Genomic DNA, 25,131 nt, shown 5'->3' with positions numbered 1-25,131 from the left:
TATATATAGATTAATTTTTGAAGTTTTTTAACATGCTTAATTATAAAGTTATTTTACCACAACAGTGTTAAATTTTTTTTAATTACTTTGATTTTTACAGCATATATGTTAATAAACATATATTTAATGTATATGATAAATATGAAATGGTTATACTTGTGTGAAAAAAAATCTACATTTTAATATTTAACACAAGCCTCTATATATTTTTCCCAAGAAATAATTTAAAATTGCTGATAAAAAGCCAGAATATAAGGAATTAAATCATAAAGAATGAAATAATTATCAGCTACAACCTAATTGTTGTAGCTGAGGCAGATGGAAGAGAGTAGAATTGAAAACCTAATGTATATAATGCCTGGTGGTGATATATAAGATGTGATGTTTCTTGTTTTGATGATTGTAAAAAATAATAATAGCTTCTGTGAAGATATAAACTATGGCACACTTATGTGCCATAATTTTTCTTATGATAACACAATTCCCATTTGAGCTAAATATTTTATATCATCATTTTGGAATTAAAAGTGAAATGTCAGAAAAGACACTTGAAATTTATAGTGTTGGAAAAAAAACTGGATCTGTCTGTCATAAAAAGTGTTATGCAAAAGTGTAAAATCTGTTACCCATTACATCATTGGACCCATCGGACATCAATATTGAGCAGTGAGCAAGTTCTGAACATTTATCTACTGTGTGTTTAAGCATCATAGAGCTTTTTTCTCAAAGTATGAAATATATCCGAAAGCGTGCTTTAATCCTTTAAAATGTCATAAGAAAAAAATAACAAAAGGTTTAAGGATAGTAAACTTGTATTTTTCATGTATAAATGAAATAAATGGTTGTACAAAATCAATTCCAGGGCAAAAAATATGCCATGCCTGTAGGGACAGTGAATATAAACAATAAATTATGTGAAGAAACTGAATACTGTGAAGAGAGGAACAGTGATAGTAATGTAGAGAAGTAACTTGGTAAAATGTCAGTTATTAAACAAGAAGCACTTGAAGAAATAAATTGATCTCTACAGAACATAGAAGAGTCACCAATTAAACTTCATAAGGTAGCTCCACAGTGCAAGTCAAACAATGCCAAAAGAAAAGTTGAATCTGCTTGCAACACCTTAAAATCAAATGTTTGTAAAGTTTTTGAAGAATTACCAGAAAATGAATCTCAAAATACACTTAATGAAGATATTAAACATAAAGCAAATATGATTATTTTGATAAAGTTAATTAGAAATAAGACTCAATTTAACCATCACAACAAGGGGAAAACTGCAAATTTTAACTCTTGCCCCTGCTGCAAAGTTATGATATATTTTCACAAATAATATTGCTTGAATGGGGTTAGGCCTAAGAGACGTCATTCGTGAGGTTAGAAAATTTTTTTTTTTCTCAAAAAGCTTTTGAGACATGTACATGAAACTTTGCATGGTCAACAAGCATGGTAGAAGCAATAAATAAAAAATAATAATTGGAATCCGGGATGATGGGTTGCATTTCAGTATCTAGTTGAATGATTTGAAATCGGAACGATCCAGTCTTATTTCGATGAATTTTGTGTTGCGAGCCAGAATAAACATATTAACGGTCAAAAAACCATTATTTTTTTTCTCCAGTATTTTACTTCATATATTTAGGAGAAATTTAAAATAAAAGTTGTTTTGGTAACTGCTGTGCCTCTGGTCTAAAAATACGTTTGAAAAATTGTATTTTTTCTAACGAAAAATTCCACAAAAACAAAGTTTACATAATTTTTTTTGCATGTAAATTTCAAATGTAAGTGTATGAATTATTTTTATTCATATTCTGTATGTTTTTGTGAACACTTTAGTGAAAATTTCACTTGAATATATTGAAAATCGAAAAAGTTATGATTTATTTTCTCAAACAATGTCGCTTAAAAATTGAGACTCGGAAAAGTCATCTGCATCAGTTTTTGATAAATTTCAACATTTTTTTTCTCAAAAAGTTTTAGAGATATGCAAATAATATTTCACACGGTTAATAAGGATGGTAAATGCAACAAATAAAAAAAAAATCATTGAAATCTGAGACTATGGGTGTCATTTTGGCATTTTGCCGGGTGGTTTGAAATGGAATGACCCACCATTCAACTCGTAAGAGACCGTGGGTTATTCGAACCAAAATGAGCAACAATGCACTTATCAACGCTAAACGTCATGCTCCATTCATTTTCCCATGCTGCAATCCTGTTTAAGTTGGTCTGGAGCAACTCCCTATCGTTTTGATTCCCGATTACCCCCATTAGCTTCACATCATCTGCGAATTTGCTAGCAATCCCATCGATACCCTGATCGAGTTTATCGATAAAAAGTGAAAAAAGTATGGGGCCAAGGACACTTCCTTGAGGAACTTCATTTGTGACGTCTGTCCAACCAGAGAATTCCCCGTTCACCATAACTCATTGCAACCTAACCACAATTCTACCCAATTCAGCAAGCTGCCCCCAATTCCAATCTCGTGTAAACGCTTCAAGAGTTTACCATGTTGATTTCCCGACAATACATTATTCTCGTCTATCCACCTCACAAACTGCCTTTTGATGATAATTTCCAAAATTTTCTAGAGGGAGCTCGTCAGACTCACTGGACGATAATTGGACACAGCTCCTCTACTACCTTCGATAAATATACGATACCTTCTTAAATATCGGAACAACATTAACAAGGTTCCAAGATTCAGGACCCCCACGTCTTTCACTTGAATATCGTTGAGGATTTTATTACCCCATGTCTTTTGTTATCAACCTTACTCACGGAAAAGTTACTGTGAAATCTGACGATACGATGATCACTGGAAGAAAACTCTTCCCCCCACTGAGACATGTTCAACAAGATCCTCAGAACTAGTAAGAACTAAATCCAAAATAGCAGTACCCCTAGTAGCTTCTGATACATGCTGATACAAAAAAATTTCGAGCACCAACTTAAGAAAGTCTCTTTCATACTGATCTCCAGATGAAAGATTCTCCCAATCAATACCTGGGTAATTGAAATCCCCAAGTATGATAACTCTCTTACGCTTACACATGTAGGAAATTTCATCATGAAATTTGGTGATGTAGTTTGGATCCCTATTCAGTGGATTGTAACAAACCCCAACAATAAGTTTATGATGTCTTTTGTTTTCAAGCTCAACCCATATATATAGTTTCGATATCACTTCTCTTCGCGTTACACTCTCTAGCCTTCAAACATGATTTTATGTATGTCAACACTCCACCCCCTTTCCTTATTATTTAATTTATACATTAAGTAATTTTCCAAATTCACCTACTCTAAACGACGAGGAGAAAGAGGAATATTGTTTGACTCATTGTTATCTGCTGGCTCTCCACAATCTTTTTCTTTTCATGCAACTTGGACCAGTACAATGACTCTTTTTGAGAATTTTGCAGAAATGAGGAATTAAATTGTTCTTCAGATTTATTGCATACAGTGCTACAGTTTTATTTGGGTGGTTTCTTCCTTCAAAATTTTGCTTGGCTTCCCACACATTTTACACATTCTTCTAATCTCATTTGAAGTGAGGGATTCCCTCTCATTTCTCTCCTCTGCTCCTCAGACAAGATTCCATCTATATGCTCTTGCTGTTGCATGCAATGGAGATCCACCAGTTCATCTGTGGTCAACTCCTAGCCATGTTTCTCCACTAGTTTTAGAATGTTATCCTCATTCACCTCCGGTCCCATGGCTTCCCCTCCCTCAAGCACATAATTTCTTCAACAAATGAGGGTTTCTGTTCATGAGATAACTATTAAAAGTCACATTGAATAATATAATCAGCCCACAGTTTTCTCCAAGCAGAAGTGGAGCTTCTCTTGGTGACTCCATTCCAGACTTTACTAATGATCTTGAGACAGTGCACGATGTGTGGAAAAAAAACCCCCAAAACTTTCAGAAGGTAGGGGTTGTTCTGTTTACTGAAGATTACGCATAGTCCCACAGTGTCTGTGCCGGTAAAAGTGAAAACGTGTTGGTTCGGTTTTGACCATGTAAGCAAAATGCAAAATTTTTGTTCATAATGCAAATCATTGCTTGTTTATCAAGTCAAAATTTGCTCAAAATATTTGCTCGCATATTGAAATACTTATAAACTGTGTCATTTCTTAACCAGAGTTCCACTGTATTTTAGATTATTTACTTATTTTCCACTTAGTTTTTGATAAATTTCAACATTTTTTTTCTCAAAAAGTTTTAGAGATATGCAGAAAATATTTCACACGGTTAATAAGGATGGTAAATGCAACAAATAAAAAAAAAATCATTGAAATCTGAGACTATGGGTGTCATGGCTGGCTGATTTGACATGGAATAACCCTGGTGTCACTATACTGGATGCCACTAGGGTCACCAATTTGGGAATTCTCATTAATGAGCGGCTTAGGTTTTCTGAACATTGTTCATCGATGGTCAAAAAAGCAAATAGAATGCTTGGTCTCATTTTCAAAAAGGTTTCTTTGCGTTCTCCTAAAGCAGAGGTCGGCAAATCGCAGCTCGCGAGCCACATGCGGCTCTTTGGCCCCTTGAGTGTGGCTCTTCCACAAAATACCACGTGCAGGTGCACAAAAATTCCAGATTTTTTTTCAAAATCATGTTTAGCTACGCATTTTGTTCTCGCTCCCTTCCCCTCCCAAGCGAGTCATCTTTTTCACGGGTTTTTGCCGAAAAAAGGGTGAAAGACTGACGCTGCTGTCGCGTGACACTTCTGCGGCCAATCATGTGGGTCAAAACTGTGAAGTACGAGAAAAAGTTGTCAAAAACTAGGCTTTTTTCCTAAGGTACTCGGGGTAGATAGACGCAAAAGACGAGTCTCCTCTCAGAACATGGGGGGGGGGGTGGCATAAATGTTTTCCATACTAAGGAACATCAACTCTGCCAGATCATAGTAGACGATGCTCTTGGGCCATCACATCTCATGACGTCTCTCCAGAGGCCTCCTCTCTCCATCCAACATCGGTCAACACTGCTAGAAGCGATCTACTAGGGGGTCACACATCTGAAGACGACGCTCCTGGACCACCACCTTACCAGTTCTCATGACGACTCTCCCGTGGCCACCTATCTCCATCCACATACAACATCGTCAACACTGCTAGGAGCCATCCAACAGGGGCCACACCTCTGAAGACGATGCTCCTGAGCCACCACCTTACCACCTCTCCTGACATATGACAGATGACCATGACATATCTCTCGTGGCAATCTCTCTCCATCTGCATCCAACATCAGTCATCGCTGCTGAAGCAATCCACCAGGGGCGACCATCCGAAGACGATGCTCCTGGGGCCTCTGCCCCACAAGACGGGGCACCTTGAGCCGGAGGACGCGGCTAACATCTCGTCAGATGAGCTTACAGTGAACCCGTCTTCCGCACATTTCCCAGAGAAGGGAGCCAGATATCCATAAGACAACAAGTAAAATAATAACTTAATAAACTTTAAGTAAAGTTTGTCAAATTAATTTTAGGGAGCGTTAATTTTGGAGTGAAAGAAGATGTCGTGTCGAGGATTGAGAAAGTTATGTTGAGATGGTTTGGACATATAGAGAGGATGAACAAAAGGAGATAGACAAACAAAGTATACAAGACGAATGTGTATGGGGTGGACCTCAGCGAATGTACCTCAATCAGATCGAGGACGTTTTTAGCAAAGGCCAGCTTAGGAGTACCTAATTAAGTTAATAACAATTTACCTACCTATATAGTTTAAGTTTGAAAAATTTGGCTCTCAAAATAAATTTCAATTGTTGTGTTGTTGATATTTGGCTCTGTTGACTAATGAGTTTGCCGACCACTGTCTTAAAGTAATTCTTCCGCTTAGTTTGTCCGGGACTATCTACAGAGGGACATGGACTTGGTTGAGGGAGTGCAGAGAGGAGCTACGTGTGTCCTTATTGACACACAGGGCTTGAGTTATGAAGAGAGACTTCATTTTTTGAATATGTTTACATTGGATGAATGCAGGTGTCGAGGAGATATGATCGGGGTATTCAGAATTTTCAACGGGTTGTCTAAGATGGACCACATGAACTTTTGGTACACCACCAATCAACTGCTTTTACAGGGGGACACCGGTATCGATATGTAGGGGACAATGCGAGGTTGTGGTGTCGCAGGGAATTTTTCTCTAATAGGGTTGTCGGTAGGTGGAATAGCTTATCCCTGGAGGTAGTTAATTTTAATACAATTGACACATTTGGAAAGAAATATGATAAACATGTTGGGGTAAATTGAGGGGCTATCCATACTTAGAATAAGACAACCATAAATACATTATGGGCATTGTATAGTATTTTATCATGTGTATATATTCTTTATAATTTTTGTGATTGTGTTTAATTGTGGGTTGCTGTATTTTTGAAATATATGACATCCATATTTGTTATGGGCATCTTTTTCTCATCCACCTTGTTGGGCGCTTTGCCTGTTGTGGCGTTGTATTTGTATTTGTATAATTTATGACATTATTGTATTATATTGTAATAGTATTGCCTTATTGATAAAATTTTTTATCTGTCATTTTTTTCATTTTTGTGCGAATGAACAATTGTGGAAAGGATAATCCGAGTTTACATTATATCCTATGAGAATGTTTGATTTGATATGAGTGATTCGGATTAGGAGCATGTTCCCAGAATGAATTATGCTCTTAAACTGAAGTTTAACTGCACAATAATAACCTCATAAGAAAATCATATACATGCATGAAATATTCTTTAACAAGAAATTTTAATCACTTGCCTGACACCACAATTTCAACCATTGTGCCTTCTGATACTTCTGAAGCTACATTGATAGGCAAAAGAATGTTTGTTGAAGAGTAATCATGGCGAAACAATATTAGTCTTTCACTCAATCGATTTAAGTTATGATCAGGAAACTGGAGAGAGAAAATATATTTCAACTTTCAAGACACTCATATGTGGCTGAAAAAAATTTAAGCATAATGTTTAACACCTGTATATAAATATTAAAAAATATATTTTAGGGGTAAAATAATTACTGCAAAACCACAAACTATAATGTTTACTCTAAAATGTTTCTACGAAAAATATAAGTCAGAAAAATTGAAAGGTACAATCAAACAAATTCATACAGGGAAAGAATGTGTGACAACTGCACAAATGAGAGCTCAAATGCACTTCAGATAGAGTGATAGATATAAATAAATGGTTAGCACAACTCTAGTCCTGTCCTTGAAGACAAGATTTTTTGAGAGACACACACCCTCATATCATTCTTGTTTTTTTTCCTCAAATATCACATAGGTTGCAGTATCACCAGATTTGTAAAGTGTTAGGTGTGTTGCAGAATTGCAATCAAAACCAGTGATGTAACATGTAAATCTTTCAAAACTTTTGAATCCTAACTGGAAAAAAATCTCATCTCAAAATTGCTAGAGATATTTTATTCATTTAAGGGGTATCATGACCCCTGAAGTCGATTTTTTAAACATGACCCTGAAAAACATTTCATTCAATTGTGAAAATCAAATGCAAAAAAATTGTGACAATAGGGTTAATTTGTTTTTTTCAAAATAAAATTAAAAAATTAATGAATAATAGTGTAAACGTGAACAAGAAAAAACGCTTTGAATGCAATTTTCACAAATTACAGTTTCTGAGCTCATCAGTTTGATATAAAAAAACCTACTAAACCAAAAATTCTGAAATTTTGTAGAAATATTTATACTTATTATAGTAAGATGAACTTTAAACTTCAATATCTGATCATCTGTTAGAATTTTATGAATTTTGAAAAAATGTATAAATTTCAAAGCCTGAGAATTCAATATTTGTTTTAAAAACTACTTGGGTTAACTTCTAAATCTAAGGTTCATTTTATTAACACATGGTAAATAGCACATTTGAGCAAAATTTCAGAATTTTTGGGGTGGCAGTAGTTTTTTTATCTTGCAGATGAACTCAAAAACTCTGCGATCTTAGAAAATCATAATAATTAACAACTGCGTAAAAATTTTAAAAGTGCACCAACACATACATACAACAAAAGAAGGAAAAGAAACTGGTTTACTTTCTCGATTTCTTAGGGTAATCTTAAGGCAAGTTAAAGGTTTGGTGCACGTTCGGTGAATTTGGCAGGATTTTGAAGTGACGTCATCAATTTTTAAAGCGTTATAACTCATTAATTATGGGTCAAATCAAAAAACTGAAAAAAATTTTCATATCAGTTTTTTACAAGGAATCACGTGTGTAATTATTCGGCAGTTGATGGTTACCACCCTGTATATAGAGAAAATGTACATTACATTGCAAAATTAATTAACTTTTGTTGAAACTCACCAATACCAGTGCCATAGGCAGCTGCAATATATAGTGTTGTGTAAAACATTGTAGAAATGCATTGTTTATAAATAAAAAATTGAAAAAAAAATGATGATGAGAAAAACTGGAATTTGAATGCATTATATGAAAATTTAAAGCATTATATAAAGATTGAAAAATTCAAAAATAAAATTAATCGAAAAATCAGACATAAAATAAATTAAAGCCAATGTCTTGGGCTCTCATCAGGGGAACACCCTGACATTAGCTTAAAACAGAACATTTCTGAGAGGATCTTGAGCCTCAAAAAGCCTAAATAGATGCTCGATCCCCCAACGTTCTGCTATTGTATCATTGAGTTCAATAATTATAGAAAAATAAAAATACAGACAAAAAATTGTTGTTTAGACAAACATCATAAGCGATGGTTGCAGTCAAAATAAGAAATACAAAAATTCAAATAAAAGTAGATGCAGAAGGTGAAAGTACATACCATGTGATTAGTCTTAGTATTGGCAGTAAGATTTGAAGTGAACAGTTATTGGTGTGAAGAGGAAGTAAGTCCAAGGTGTATGGAGGAAAATTGTTGCCTATTAAGATTTTTTTGAGATTAATTAATACATTTTGAAAGTCTGTGGCATTATTACATATATGTCTGATGTGTGATAATTGAGAAAATACAATATTTTTGAAAACCTTTTTGCTGATATTAGAATTGTGATTAGTTAAAAAACTGACTTTGAAATTAGTCATTTCTTTTGTCATGGATACTAGTTAAGACCATATTGTTAACAATGTTTATTTTTAAGTCAAGGAAATCAGCTTTATTACTATCGTGATTAGATTTTTTGAGATTTAATTAGCTAGGATAAACTTGTTGACTGATTTAATGAAAGTTGTTTTAGTTGAAGATTATTAAATCATCAATGAATCTGAAAACTGTAATATTAAGAGAAATTAAATTTTTGTTTTCAAAGTAACGCGATAAAATATTTGCAAAAGCACAAAAGCTAGTACCCATAGGAATCCCTGTGGTTTGTTTATATAAACATTTTTCAAAAATACTGAATTTCACAAGATTCATCCATTCGTTTTTTCCATTTTTATGCATTGTTCATAGTTATCGTAGAGAAATTCGCAGATGTTTATAGTTTCATTGCATGGAATGCTAGTGAATTTTCAAAATCAAAAGTCTCAATGGATTTAATATTATTGTTTTTGAGAAGTTTCAAAACTTTGACATTATTATCAATGATGAAACCAGGTTTGCTGTTATCAATTTCTTTGAGAATTCTATGAAGCAAATTAAAGAATTTTAAACCAGTTTTATGATTGTAACTATTTGTATTGCATGTGACAAATCTGAATTTAATTGGATTTTTGTGAAATTTGACAGCAACAAATAGATATGGAAATTTAAGATTATCATGTGCTCTAGAATTAAAAATAGCACATGATAATCTTAAATTTCCATATCGATTCCAGTTTTTCTCATCATCAATTTTGTTTTTAATTTTTCATACATAAACAATGAATTTTTACTATATATATATATATGTGTGTGTGTGCGCGTGTGTGTGCGTAAGATGAGATATATGAAAACACAGAGGAGAAATAGTCTATCTAGTGTACGGCATTGGTATATGTCTTCTTCCTCCAACTTGAATTAGATAAAGGGAAAAACGGATTTTAAACAAACTGTCTTTTTCCCTGTTTTCAGAATGTGAACAAATTCAGCAACACAATCATTTCGCAAATTTGTAGATTCAGACATATTTGTAATAATAAACAAGAATTCAATACAGCACTCCTCAATCTTTTCAAAACTGCATCTGGCAACAGTATTCCAACCGCCTTCTTCAATGACATTTCCAGAAAAATCTTCACAACAATAAGTCTCTCCATTCTTTCCGTATGTCCGGTGATTTTTTTACTTCTTTTTTTTTGGACTTTTTAATTTATTTTTTACTTTTTAATTTTTTGACATTTTTCATAATGATAGTAAAATATTCACTGTAATTATTATATTCCTGTAACTTTGTATATATTTTTCTCATGCTACTTTGAGCTTATAATCTGAAGCTCTGTATATATTTTTCTAATATTGTATTTTTTAACAAAAATTTTTCAAAAAAAAGACAAATTTTCTTTGTCTTTTTCCATCCAACATGTTTTTTGAGAAGGCAGGCATCGGGGAACAAGGGTTGGCATTTTTAATGCAATTAGGCATGGCCACCCTTCAGAAACGCCTACACTTTTTGAACCATGCATGGGATTTCCCCGATGACGACCCACTGCATAGGTTCTATTTCACTCTCATAAAATTTAATTTTTTTTCTTTTATCTTAAAATAATTCTTTTTCGTATAAATAATAATTTTTGAAAGAACAAGTGAGCAGCAAGCACTAACGCGCTTTTGTCATTCGAAAAATACCTTTTCACTACCTCTTCATTTTTTATCTTCACTTCTCTTGTGTATTTTTATCCTACTATATATATATATAGTTATTTCAGGGCTGTTGAATAGTCTTTACTTGTTAACTAGGAGAAGACCCTTTAATTACTTCATTATGAGGACTTGAAGGAATCGACTAGGAGTAGAGGCTTAAAGTCCAATCCGCACCTTCTCGTGGTGCAGCCTGTAAGTAGCCATGTTTAACACATGGTGAACGGATGCAGATGGGCTTCCTCCAACCCGCACTGGCCAGCGTGGAGGATTATGGCCAAAAACCCTCTAAAAAGAAATATGAACTCTGTCAATAAACTAAGGAACTCAGTCCCCAGCACTCTGAGTGTCTGTGGTTACAGCAGCAACCATCAAGACATGAAGACAGAGGGTGCTAAGAATCTCTGGGTTGGACCAGGCTGCCATAAGATGATGACCTTGGCCACCTATAATGGACGATCTCTTTCTTCAGAAAATCATTTGCAGGAGTTGGAAGAAGAACTGGAAAGAATAAATTGGGACATCTTAGGCATCTGTGAAATAAGAAGAAAAGGAGAGGAGAAAATCGAACTTGCCAGTGGACATGTATTTTATTACAGAGGAACAGATAATGGAAGAACCAGTGGAGTAGGATTTCTCATTCATAAAAAGTGAAAAAAACAGATCGTTGAGTTAAATAGTACATCTGATAGAGTTGCAAAGCTGGTTATGCAAATATCAAGCAGATACCGGATACAGATTATACAAGTCTATGCACCAACGACAAGCTATTCTGAGGAAGAAGTAGAAAACTTTTATTAAGAATTAGACGTGATGAATAGTAAAGGAAACCATCATGTCAAAATAGTAAAGGGTGACTTCAATGCTAGAATTGGAGAGAAAAGAAATGCTGAAAGCTCAGTTGGAAGTCTTGGTTAGGCCCTCCTCACACGGGTAAACTAAAATCAAACCCGAGTTGCCTGAACTTGAGAGTTGAGTTGACTTGAACGAGTCAAGCTGCCAGTTCTCCCTCACACGGCGCTACTAAAAAAATATTCAAAGCCCGGGAAATTGAGTAAAAACTGATTTCAGGAAGTTTAATTGTGATAGTGTAAAGAAAGCATTGGAAGATAATAGGAGCTTAAAATCAGCAAAACGAAAACTGTGAGTTGGGAGAAAGGAAAACATTTTGCACTAAAAATGAGAGATGGAACCATCACAAAAGAGGGAAATGAAATTATTAGTATTGTTGAGGAATTTTATAATACTCTATACAAACATGAAGAACAGGATTGGAACAAATGAAAGGGAGCAGGAAGAAAAAAGAAAATGGAGCTGAATTTGTACAAGTAGCACCTGTGCTGAAAGAGGAAGTCTATAAGGTTATAAGATGTATGAAAAAAGGGAAATGCCCAGGTGAAGATGGGATTTCAATGAACATTATTAAAGAAGCAGGAGAATAATTTGCCAGCATGCTAGCTGCTTTGTTCACAAATTGTCTCACAAAATCAGATGTGCCTGAAGATTGGAATAACGCAATGATGGTTCTTCTTTACAAAAAGGACAAAAAAGAGGATATTAAGAACTATCGACCAGTCAGTCTTCTATCAGTAATTTATAAAATCTTCACCAAAGTGCTGACATATAGGCTTGAATCCAAATTGGATGAAGCACAACCAAAAGAACAGACACGATTTCGAAGTGGATTCATTACAATGGATCACATCCAAACAATCAGGAAACTTATAGAGAGACGCAAGGAATACGAATTACCATTGTGTATGGCCTTCATTGATTTTTAGAAAGCGTTTCACTCTGTCTTCACATCTGCTGTTGTTAAAGCTCTAGATATAATTGGGATAGAGAAGACTTACGTCAATATCATCAAGAAAATATATGACAAAGCAACTGCAACGATTCATTTGGATAAAGGAAAAGCAAAGATTAAACTCAGAAAAGGAGTCTGTTTAGAAAAAGTATTCAGAAAACTGGATTGGGATAAAAAAGCAATTAAAATAAATGGAATTAAAACTCAACCATTTGCGTTTTGCAGACGACATTGTTGTTATCAGCAGTAATCTAGACGAACTAGAAGAAATGGTACAAGAACTGGCAAAGGCAAGTATTCAGGTAGGCTTGAAAATGAATCTGCAAAAGACTAAAGTTATGTTCAACCCCTTTGCGTTGAAGAGGACAATCTTGCTCAACAACACAGAGATAGAAGAAGTAGAAAGCTATGTATACCTGGGACAAGAAATTATCATGGACAACAGAATCATTAATGAAATAAACAGAAGGATCAGGATTGGATGGAGCACTTTTGAGAAAAACTGTGTGATTCTGAAGAGTCATATACCTGAAAAGGAAAGTGTTTAACCACTGTGTGCTTCCAGCACTGACTTATGAAGCTGAAACATGGTTACTCACAAGCAAGATGATACAAAGGCTACAGACAACACAAAGGAACATGGAAAGATGTATGATAGGCATCACAAGGAAAGACAGAAAACGAATCACTTGGATAAGGAACCACACAAAGGTGTATGATATCATGGAAAGAATTAAATGTTTGAAATGGAAATGGGCTGGACATATTGCAAGAAGACAGGACAACAGATGGACCACAAGTATTCTAGATTGGTACCCTCGTGGTGTTAAACGTCTGAGAAGGCGTCCCCATGCAAGATGGATTGATGAGATCAGGAAAGTGGCAGGAGTCAAGTGGATGGCTAAAGCATTAGACAGAGCAGAATGGAAAAATTTAGAAGAGACCTTCATCCAGCAGTGGATTGAAAATGGTTGTTGTTGTTGATGATGATGATAGTTATTTCATGTCATTTATAATAGTAATAAATTATTTTTTTACATGTTTGTGTGCTCATAGAAGCATACAAAGGTGGAGGGAGGTGGCAACCCCCTCAGACATTGCTTCAGTACCAATAACCAACATCACTAAAATGATCCTGAAAATTCACAATTGTATTCCCTAGTAAGCAACAGTGTAAAACTAGCCTAGCACATTTTTTCTTCGTTTTGTTATAACATATGCTGGAGCACTTTGTCTTTTGCAGTGGCATTTTTGCGAAATCTCTAGTCCTCAGTTAACCCCTTAACTGCCACCGGTGTATACACATTACAGAGTTTATGGGTTAACTGCCACAGGTGCATTTAACCATCTTTACAGCCCATGAGCAAAAAAAGATGGCACAGGGAGAGGATCGTGTAAGATTCCATTGGCAGTTAAGTGGTTAAGGATGAGTTATAAAAGGAGGGGATGGGGCATTAGCTGCTGGTAATATCCACAATTTATTTTCTCATTTTGCCTGACTCCTTCAGCAGAGATGCCACTGTACTCTAATTTACCTGGGTCATTTGAAAAATCTGGTCTTTTTTTTGAGTGAAAGTGGGTCCCTCTCAAAAAAAATTTAACTTGAAAAAAATTACGCTCCCCCAATAATTCACTGGTCTGTATTGTTACAAAAACTACTGTATACGGGCTACATCAATATAGTTATTAATTTTTGCCTAGGTCAATTTTTTTATTTATCCTTTGCTTCACTCATTGCTCTACTCCAGGGGTTTTCAAACATTTATCTTTCCCTGACATCTTTTTCCATGAATTTTAGGAATGTCAAATATCCCAAGACACATCAGCAGCATTCCTAAATTTCTGTGATACGCTAATTGGGAATAACAATCCTATTATGTTAAACATAAGTCTACCTCAGAAATACTGTACATAGTTGCACTCTGCCCTGACCGATCTCACGGCACATCCCTTTAGGAATCACTGCTGTACTCAGAACTGTTCGATTTCCAAACTTGAAAATATCTCGAATGGAACCATGGTCTCAAAAGCTAGTTCAGTTAGAGAGAAAATCTCTATGCAAGTGGGATCTATTTTTGGCACCCCCTGCCTACTTCCCCATCCTTTAATGAAATATATATATATATTCAGGAAATTTTTCTTCAATTTTTATTCCGTTTCACATAAGATTTAGCACCCTTCCTAGAATGGACAGCATATCATTCTCCAAAATTTTTTTTCAAAAACAAATTCCCTACCTTTAAACCGGATTTTGTGCTCCTCTCAGAGGGGTGGCATACAACCCAAGAGCTGCCCCTGTCCAGAAGAATATGCAAGAAGGGACAAAGGGTGCCCATGTTCTTCTCCTGGTGATCAGAAATAGATAATTTTCTTTCAATATACAATTCAAAATACTAAGAGAAAATCTATGATATTTTAATTAAATTCTTCATCTTAAAATGATAATTTTTAAATGTTAGTAATGCAAGGTTTTCTGGAAGAAATTCTCTGAATACTCCTCATGACCCCAAAATCCTGCAGCAGAGCCCCAGACCAAATATTTCGTAGACTCCTCCATAGTGAATTTATAGTGTGAAAAAACAAAATTATAAGAAATATGAATGGTCCCTGTCAGAGTTCCACCATGATCTTCTTCACACCCCAAGTGTGTGCCTCCTCCCAAAGATGGGCCCTGCATGGCTCCAACATGAGGGCTCTAGCCGAGGTGAATTTTATTGCCTCATTCTCTCCTCTGCCTACCTGCCACAGCACTTATGTTACTAAAAACACAATTTTGCTTACACTGATGCTGCGCCTACATCAATGTTAAAAAAATAAACATATAATTTTCACAAAATCAACCATCATCACTACTACACTGCTCAAAACAATTAGGGGAGCACATGGTTTTAACAAAATTACGCAAAGATGTATACCGATAAGTAACATAAAATGAATCATCCATAATTTAAAGCCTAGCAGGAAACGGAAGAAGAAAACTTCATATGCAAATCAAAGTTCATGACGTCAAAAACCAGAAAAAGGAGATAAGGGCAGAAATCGGGATGTTGCAGAAACGTCTGTTTTACTGCCGTAACTGTGAAATTCGATTGCGCGGTATTTTTTTTGAGACAAGGTGACTTGAGGATGTCTCAACAACGTGATTTACCAGAATCCATGGCATGGCGTGTTATAGGCAGACTGGAATCCGGGCAAACACAACGTAGTGTCGCTGACGCTGTTGGAGTCGCCAGAAGTGTTGTTGCAAGGCTGTGGAATCGATTCCAAGAAAAAGGAAATGTTAGACGTCGACCAGGGCAAGGTCGGCCACGCGCCACTACAGCAACTGATAACCGGTATATACGGTTAACAGCCCGTCGAAACAGAACAGAGAATGCTACGCAGCTGCAAAGACGGTTGCTCTTGGCAACAGGACGAAGGGTGTCCAGCCAAACAGTACGTAATCGGCTTCATGAGGGAGGGCTCTATGCACGTAGGCCAATGGTCTGCATTCTGTTGACCCCACGCCACCGTGCGGCCCGAAGAAGATGGGCTGCTGAACATTGAGATTGGGAGCAACATGATTGGAGCCAAGTGCTGTTTACAGATGAGTTCCGATTCAGTCTGGAGTGTGACACCCGACGTGTTCTGGTATGGAGGGACAGGGGCACTCGAAATAACCCCGCATTCGTTCGTGAAAGGTCACAATACAGACGAGCTGGTTGGATGGTATGGGGTGGAATCAGCATAGGCGGACGTACGGACCTGCATATCATTCGGAATGGTACTTTGATGGCCCGAAGGTATGCAGACGAGATACTGCTACCTCATGTCATCCCTTACGCTGGAGCCATTGGATATTCCTTTGTTTTCCAGGATGATAATGCCAGACCGCATAGAGCTCGTCTGGTGGAGAACATGCTTGAAGCTGAAACAATACAGCGTATGGAATGGCCAGCGTGCTCTCCTGACCTGAATCCAATCGAGCATGCTCGGACGACGCATTGTTACACGACCAAGGCCGCCCGTTACTGTCCGAGACTTGCAGATTGCACTTCTTGAGGAGTGGAACAGTATTCCCCAAAGTCTGATCGATATCCTCATCGCATCCATGGCAAACAGGTGTGCAGCAGTCTTAGCTGTTCGAGGAGACCACACGCCGTATTAAAAGTCATGCATCATGTCTAAACAGTACTTTTTTTTATCGTTTACATGTAACCAAATTGTTGCCCTAAATCATCTTTTCATGTTTTTTCCATATTTTCAAAGAATTAAAACTTAATTCCAAATTTTTTTACATCTTTTTTCTGTATTGCGCATTGATACGCATGTACTATCCATTGTATGCCAATACGTGGCTGTCTCGCACGGTTTTCTTCACTTTTTTGCTTGCTCCCCTAATTGTTTTGAGCAGTGTATATTAAATTCAAAACAGTCAATCTCACTTATAACGTTGCCACTTGGAACATTTTCCTGCTTAGCATCACTACTTATAATTAGTCTACAAGGTTTTTCTAACATGGAAAAATTTAGCTGTTCTCAATTAATTTTTTGGTGATGATTCCAGATCTGGCCTTAAAAAATGGTCATCACATCTAGTTTTTTTGTTATATGGTATTTAATTTTGAATAACTTTCAAAGTTTACATGTTTAAGCTATATGAGTGAAATGATACTAGAAATCGTTTTATATTTTTTGACATCTAGAACTTGAGGAAGGGCAACACTGATTTTATTTCTAATTGCAACCAAATTCGGTTTTTTAATTGAAAATGAAACAAAGGCTTTATGTTTATATACAACTCTTTAGTAAAAAAATGGAGCTAAGTCAATGTAACAGATGCATTAATGTTCCAAATAAATTCTGCTATATGTTTTGCTGTCACCACTTTACATCAAATTGGGCTGATCAGAAGTGTATGTAGGGGTGGGAGCATGAAGGCTTATGCCCCTCCCACCAAGGCGATCAAAAATTACAAATATTTTAAAATATTTTTGTAAGAAATAAAATACAGGAAGACTAAATATGAAAGACTGATAAAATACCTTTATCAGCTATTTCAGTCAATTTCTGTTAACTTGAATGTTTTTGAAGATTAATAACTTTCTTCCTTTCTATCAAACTGAGCACAACTCTGGTCTATCGCCATGGTCACAACTCTGGTCTATCGCCATGGTCACAACTCTGGTCTATCGCCATGGTCACAGCTCTGGTCAACTCAGTGTATGCACCTAACAGTCTGAGTTCGCATATAGTGTTGTATCTAATTTTTCAGGGCTGCCATCTATATTTCAGAAATGAAGTGAGTGAAGTGTAATAATTGAATATTTTTACTGTTTGTAGGCCTGTTGCTCGCTGTGGTGAGACTTTTTAATGGGGAGATAGGCTCATATATTCTCTCACACCTCAAACTTGGGAACCACAGAAAACCAATATCAGCCGACCACCACTGTAGCGACTGTGGGGTTTGAACGCGTATCCTCACGATGCAAGTACATCACTATGACCACTTGACCACCACAGTGGCACAGTGGCTAGATCCATGCCACATCATGTGTACAGTACTTTCTTCCTGTAAAGTATCGCTAAATAAAGAGTTTTTCCACCATTATTGGATTGTCATTTATGCATCTTCATTTATCCTTCTGCTGATCAGGTTGGGGTTTCCGGTCATACATATCTATGTGATTCTGTTTTGTTTTTGTGTTTTCTACATCCACTAAATGTTTGAACACTGAGTTTTGAATCACCCTGTATATAGCTTGGTAATCTTATTTTCTCATTTTGGCATGTGTCTGAAGTATTTTTGACCCATGGGTGCTCACATAGGCGTATGCCTCGAGGGGGCTACCCCTCCTTTGAAGGATATCAAAAATTGAAAACATGGGGTAGGGGCCCAAGGCCCAATTATCACCTACGTTCCTAATAGTGCCTACCATGGTTTCTTCTTGATTAATGCTGGTAGCTGGTGCCCACTACTGGAACTATGAAGCTTTCCCCTTCAGTTGTGGAAACTAGATGCACCTGTGTTGTTTTTTATATATTCTCTGGCAATTTTTTCCTATTTTCATATATGATGAATTAATAAACATGTTTTATTACTTTTAGTATAATCAATAAAGTTCAAGTGATAGCGTTATATCATTTGAGGCAGTGATAGCAACTATAACAGGCTACATTTTTGTGTAGTTTGTTTCTTGGTTTGCGATTTGATTCCGAGGGTGGAGGCCACCATGTTTGAGAGTTAGGTTGCTCCCAATATCGCCCACTTGAGTGTTCCCATTATCGCCCTAGGCGATATTACAAACACTTTTGAAGTAGGTTTTTTCAGATGTCACATAGAAAGACGTGGAACAAGATTAAAACAAAAGACATGTAATAACGGTAAAAAAATAAAGAGATGGGACTACTGAAAGCATCAGAAGCTTTTTAAGAACATGAATCTACATTAAAAGACTACGTAAAAAACCTTAAGATGAACTTCAAAAATTAATTGATGTGCCACTAGGACGAAGGCCATTTTCATCTCCTCATGTAGAAGATCAATTTGTTGAGTATTATTTACAAATGGATAAAACTTATTATGGACTTAGGACAAAGCATGTAAAAAGGATGGAATTTCAACTTGCCATCAGAAATAATTTATGCCAACCATTTTCTGAAGAAAAAAAATTTCAGGTAGGAAATGCCTCTCTCTTTTTTTTCAACAGACACCCTGACTTGTCTCCGGAAAACAAAAAAAAGGGTAAAGCACTATCATGGGTGCAAGCGCCCCTTATTTGTTTTGGAGCAGCAAACCTTCATTTTTGAAGCAGAAATTCTGAAAATGGAACAGAACTAAAAACTAACTATATTTCAAATATAAGGAGTAATTTTTACTCCTTTATTCTTACTCCTGTTAGGAAAAATTACTGAAGTTTTAGGCGTAATAGGAGTAATTTTTCGCAGAAAAATACTCCTAATTACTCCTAAAACGCCTAAAGTTTTGCCAAAAAATGGTTAAAAATGATTCTGAATAAATTTCCTTCACAAATTAAAGTCCATTTAACCCATTAATACCGGTTGGTAAGAAAATTTGCCATTCTAAATTTTAAGTTTTTTCTTTTCCAATAAATGGTGGAAGTGGTTCCACTCATTATTTTTTGTTTTAAAAAAAAATCAAAGTTGTCGTTAATGGATTAAATTTTTTCTGAAGTATGTTATCTGTCACTACTAAAACATACATTACATGCATCCGGGATAGTGACACCATTCAACTCATAACAGAACCGTGGGTTGTTTGAACAAAAATGAGCGACCATGCAGTGGTCAACGCTAAATGTCATGCTCCATTCATTTGCAAATGCTGCAATCCTGTTTGAGGTGGTCTGGAGCAACTCTGTATCGCTTTGATTCCTGACTACAACATTAGCTTCACGTCATCTGCGAATTTGATAGCAATCCCATCGATACTCTGATCAAGTTTATCGATAAAATTGAAAAAAGTATGGGGCCAAGGACACTTCCTTGAGGAACTCCTTTGTGAAGCCTGTCCAACCAGATAATTCCCCGTTCACCATAATTAGTTGTGACGTACCTCTTAACCAGGATTCTATCGAATTCAGCAAGTTGCCCCAATCCCAATCTCGTGTAAATGACTCAAGAGTCTGCTATGTTGGACCCGATTGAATATCTTCTGGAAATCAAGGCAAACAACATCTACATTTTTGCCCTTACCCAAAGCCTTCGTCATCATATGTTCGTGATCATAGAAGCAAAGGAGGTTAGTCACGCAGGACTCCCCCTACCTGAACCCATGCTGATTATCTGACAATACATTATTCTCGTCTATCCACTTCACCAACTACCTTTTGATAATAATTTCCAAAATTTTTGAGAGGAAGCTCGTCAAACTTACTGGATGATAATTGACAGCTTCTCTACTATCCTTTTTAAATATCGGAACAACATTAGCAAGCTTCCAATCCCTTGGGACGATACCCTCAGCAACACTACTCCTGTAGATCTGTGTGAGTGGCCCCAACAATTCATTAGCACATTCCCAGAGGACCCTGGGATAGATAACATCTGGTCCTGGTGCTTTGTTTGTACATAGGTGCCTGGTTCCCCATTTTAAAAATGATGAGGTTAAAATCCAAGCATTGTCCAGAGCCCTTAAGAACAACTTCGGCCAATGGGGAAAATAGACTGGATCAACAGACCAATCCCGACGAGGCAGTGCGACTCAAGCAGGAAGAAGGCGTAACTAGTATTTTTTTGCCTGCGTTACGCAATTCTTGAAAATGTTCGCCACTCATGCAAAGGAAACGTCGGAAGACAAAAACTGTATTTCACGTCAGCCAAACAACCCGAAAACACTTAAATTTAATTCTAATTAAGAAAGTCTGTTTGATATTGATCTCTCTAGCTGAAAGGTTCTCCTAAATGATACCCGGGTAATTGAAATCCCCTAATATGACAATCCTCTAATGCCTACACATGCAAGAAATTCCATCATGAAGTTTGGCGCGATGTACTTTGGATGCCTATTCGGTGGATTGTAACAAAAACCCTTACAATAAGTTTATTATGACTTTTATTTTCAAGCTCAACCCATATAGTTTCAATTTCACTTCTCTGCATGTTACACTATCTAGCTTCCAAACGTGATTTCACGTATATCAAGACCACCATCTTTCCTATCCAATCTATTTCTTAAAAAAGTCTTGAACATTGCTAATCTTCCCTCCAGGAAGACAACAGCATTCGAAACCCTGAAAATCCCTACACACTCTGTTCCCCAGTTCAAACCTTTTCTTATCAATCTTCATTAGATTCAGCTTATATATATGTACCACTTACTTTTCAAATAAGAGGATTAATAACAATAATTAGAATAAGCAAACTCACCCTGATATATTTTCATTGAAAAAAAAATTTTCTTACATGCTCGAGCACGATGCTTTAAACAAATAGTTTCAACTGTAAATCTATCGATTCAAGTCCGCTAATAACGGGAAACAACACCGTAGTCAAGTTTCTTAACATGATCAAAAGAGAAACAGTTTCTGTACAAAAAATCTACAAATATATCACTGATAACACATTAGTTAATAATTAGAGGGGTGGGGGGCTAAGTGAACTATAGCCCAGTTCGGCAAATTCTTAGGGGCTGCGAATATTGGAGTATAGAAAGGGGGGAGAAAAACATTTTTTTTTAAATTCACATTTCGTAAATGTGTAGAAGTGTCATATATACCATTTCTATCATGAATAATATATAATTATTAAACCCTATTGTTTACTTTTTGTGTTTTTCCCACACAGACTAGCGTTGAAGTGAAAAAATATATGATTGTCTAACCTTCCTATTTACAGTGTGCAGCCTTCACAAATAGTATTGTCTCTAGTAGAGGTGGGAGGGTGAGTAGGCATCCAGCAAAGCAGAACTCGTTTCAGATTACTGAAGGTGTTGAAAAAAAGACAAGAATTCAGCCGACATCCCCTAAAGAAGGAGAAGGGGTTATCTTCTTCACAGAGCTATCTATGGAGAGTGTTGGTACAGTGGTCAGGACGAAAAAAAGGGTTCTTTTCGTGACTGGAGGTTGCTACACCTTTCCCAGCTGACCACAAAGAACATTTCAATAGCTCAATTTTGGCTCTCTTTGAAGGTAAAAAAACAGAACATTCCACTGATTAAAACAAAGCCCGCCATATGAGAAAGAATCTACTGCAACAAAGATGCTTTTATTGGCCCCGGTCTGGGCTTTGGTGAGAGTCTTTAAGAGTGGGATATGGTTGACCATCTGGGGGGGGATAGAAACAGTGTTAAGTGCTATATATCGAATGGATGAATTCAATTACAATATGATTTTTTTGAACTTGTTTGAGAGTCTAAATGGGATGAAGCTGGTCAATCCAGAACAACATCTGTTTGCAGTCACTAATTGGAATATAAATAAATGTAGTACAGAATGGTAGGCAGGGTCACATGATTCAGTTTACTGGTCCTATAAGGACAGCTTTCCTCATATGAGGTTTTCCTGAAAAAAGGGGGGGGGGACAAATGCGGAGCTTGGCAAACAGAACCCACATTTTTATTAATTGCATACAGTATTACAGAACTACATTCAATTATAAATGCAGGATTACCAACAAAACGGAAAAAAGCTCCTCTTCATTTTATACTTTCCCAACGAAAACAAAGTAAGTAAATATCAAATATAGCTACACATTTCTGATAAATTCATACATTTTGTATTTTGTGAGAGTTTTCTTTAATGATAATTTATGAACAATCGCCACAAATCAGTCTTAGGTAATTCAGAATTCTCTGTAAGGGTGTAAACATAGTGCATCTGTATTTCCAATTTTGGAAACCCGATGTTTATTTTCGTTTCAAAAAACAATTTCCAAGAGATTGGCCTACTACATAGGTGCAACTATATATAGTACCATTTTTTTGTCTTTCGTTTGTTTATGATTTATTATTAACGACATGGGAGGGGTAGAAAAGTTAGACTGAAATGGGAGGGGGGGAAGGTGACAAAATTTATATAGCCCACAGGAGGCACAAAGATAAATATAGGCCTGTATGTTTGTACTTCATCCTCACTGTTTGCAGCAATCTCAAAGTGTGTGTTGGGACTACTAGGGGCACCACGGTGAACTGTTGATATTGATGTGTGCTGGTTCAGTGCTTTGAAGCAAATTCTTTGTTAGAATATTGTTGGGAGCTGTGAAAGGGGCAATAGCCGTGGGTGACAAAAGTTTGAAAGCCATTGAATTGCACTAAAATTTGTAACGTAACCATGTTCAGCTCCAAGAAAGGAGCTGATTTACCAAGGAGGAACGGAGCTGATTTACCATGGAGAAATGGAACTGAGTGCACCATATTCAGCTAAGAGTGGAGGCTATAGTGGCAATCACAGATGTGCCAACTTTTTGATTCCGGAAATCGGGAGATTCTCCCGAGGGGGGTACCCCCCACCCCCGGCACTCAGATTGGATCAACAAAAATTAAAAAAAAAAAATTTTTAATCAATTAACAGCAGGTTCAGCACTGCCTCTGAGGAGAATATAGTTCCATGTCAGTCTTTCCATTCAGAATAGAGAAATCACATCTACATATACTGTTCATAAAACATAAGTACAGTAAAACCTCGATAAGTCGTCACCTCAAGTTATCGAAAAATTATGATGCTTAAGCTGAGTTCTGTCAGTTTTAATGTGCAATGTTATGAAAATCATATAAATTTAAAGTAATATGACATTTATTACAGTGTGAATCAAAATAACAATATTAATAAAGTTTATAGATATAAAAAGAGAAAATAATAGAGCAATTTTTTATTTTTTTTATCTCTTATTACTTAAATTATTGTGGTGAAATGTACTGTACACTTTGATTTATAGTAATTTTTAATTTAGACTAACAGAGAAACTGTGAATAAGTAGCTTTTCTTCATAACAGAACTCTCTATTGCACATTAATTTTACATATGCATCAAATTTAATTTTAGTGTTTTAATTATTCATCACTAGTTCATGATACAACTACAAAGTAATCTCGAACACTTTTGACTTAGTGGAGGGGCCCTAGGCAGGGAAAAGTAAACAGAAGACCAACTTGGGAAAGAATGTCTAATTTTTTTCAACAAAGATATTTTGTTTAAATTTCAAGCCCTAAATTAGTAGAGTCCATGCTTTCTATGATTATTTATTGATGATTATTTATGCCCGTTGCACTCTGACTTGAACATGATTAATTTGATTCTTTGATTTACATAATTTTTGATTTCCTTGCACTATATGTAATCTTTGACATATCAATAAATTTTGGTTTTGCCGGAGATGCCCTGGTCCCTCCCCTAGTTTTTTTCCCCTTTATCAAATAAAATTGTATTTTTTCAGGAATATTCATGTCATTTTTCAAGTCATTCTGACAATCGTTCTTTTTTTAGTGTTTTGAAATCAGAACCTTAGTTATAATCACCCTGTATATCGTAAATCATTGCTAATTAATCTGCATTATTTATGCTTCATTAAATACATTATATTCACCTAATTTTTATTACTTTTTGCAAAATAGCTTCATAATTAAACATACTAAAAGTAACTGGAAAAAAACCTTTATATACTATATGATTAATAATAACATTGAAAGAATTTTCAAACACACAGTAATCCATTGAGTTAAGCAAAAAATAATTAAATTGCAAAAGTTGGTTTTTGTTAAAATGTAAGAAATATTTACTGATAAATTAGTATGGGAATAGTGTTAACTACATTAATAACCATTTTATTTTAGTTAATTATTAGAAGTTTGAATGATTTTTCAGAAATTTCATTGTTTTTAATCTTAATACTATTTAAAACAAAAAAAACGGTTTAAACCAAAAAAACCTGATTTTGTGGTTTTTTTACCAACCCTGGTAAAAAAAGAGATGTGTTTCATCTCACCTATTGGAAATAATTCGGGACTAATAAAAAAACTCTGATTTCACATAAGTTTTGTTTTTATTACAAATATTTAGATTACTGGAAATTATTTTTTTATATATACAATATAAATCTGCTTAGTCAAACATGACTGTTTTGGAGGGTTTA

At 35.7% G+C, this 25,131-nt stretch overlaps 1 protein-coding gene across 2 annotated transcripts in view; it reads right to left on the bottom strand.

Moving 5' to 3' along the window:
* LOC149072969 (serine/threonine-protein kinase D3-like) overlaps positions 1–25,131 on the bottom strand; it is a 234,427-nt gene that overhangs the window by 162,469 nt on the left and 46,827 nt on the right. For both annotated transcript variants that reach the window (XM_089246375.1, XM_089246376.1), the window contains exon 3: positions 6,768–6,906. In XM_089246375.1, the coding sequence (XP_089102501.1) occupies positions 6,768–6,906 (139 nt within the window). The remainder of the gene's footprint in view (positions 1–6,767; positions 6,907–25,131) is intronic.

Source organism: Pholcus phalangioides, unplaced genomic scaffold (genome assembly GCF_987345545.1).
Source record: "Pholcus phalangioides strain wild (caught in Gottingen) unplaced genomic scaffold, Ppha-v1.0 ptg000017l_1, whole genome shotgun sequence".
NCBI classification, from domain to species: domain Eukaryota; kingdom Metazoa; phylum Arthropoda; class Arachnida; order Araneae; family Pholcidae; genus Pholcus; species Pholcus phalangioides.
This window is presented reverse-complemented; position numbering and strand designations above follow the sequence as displayed.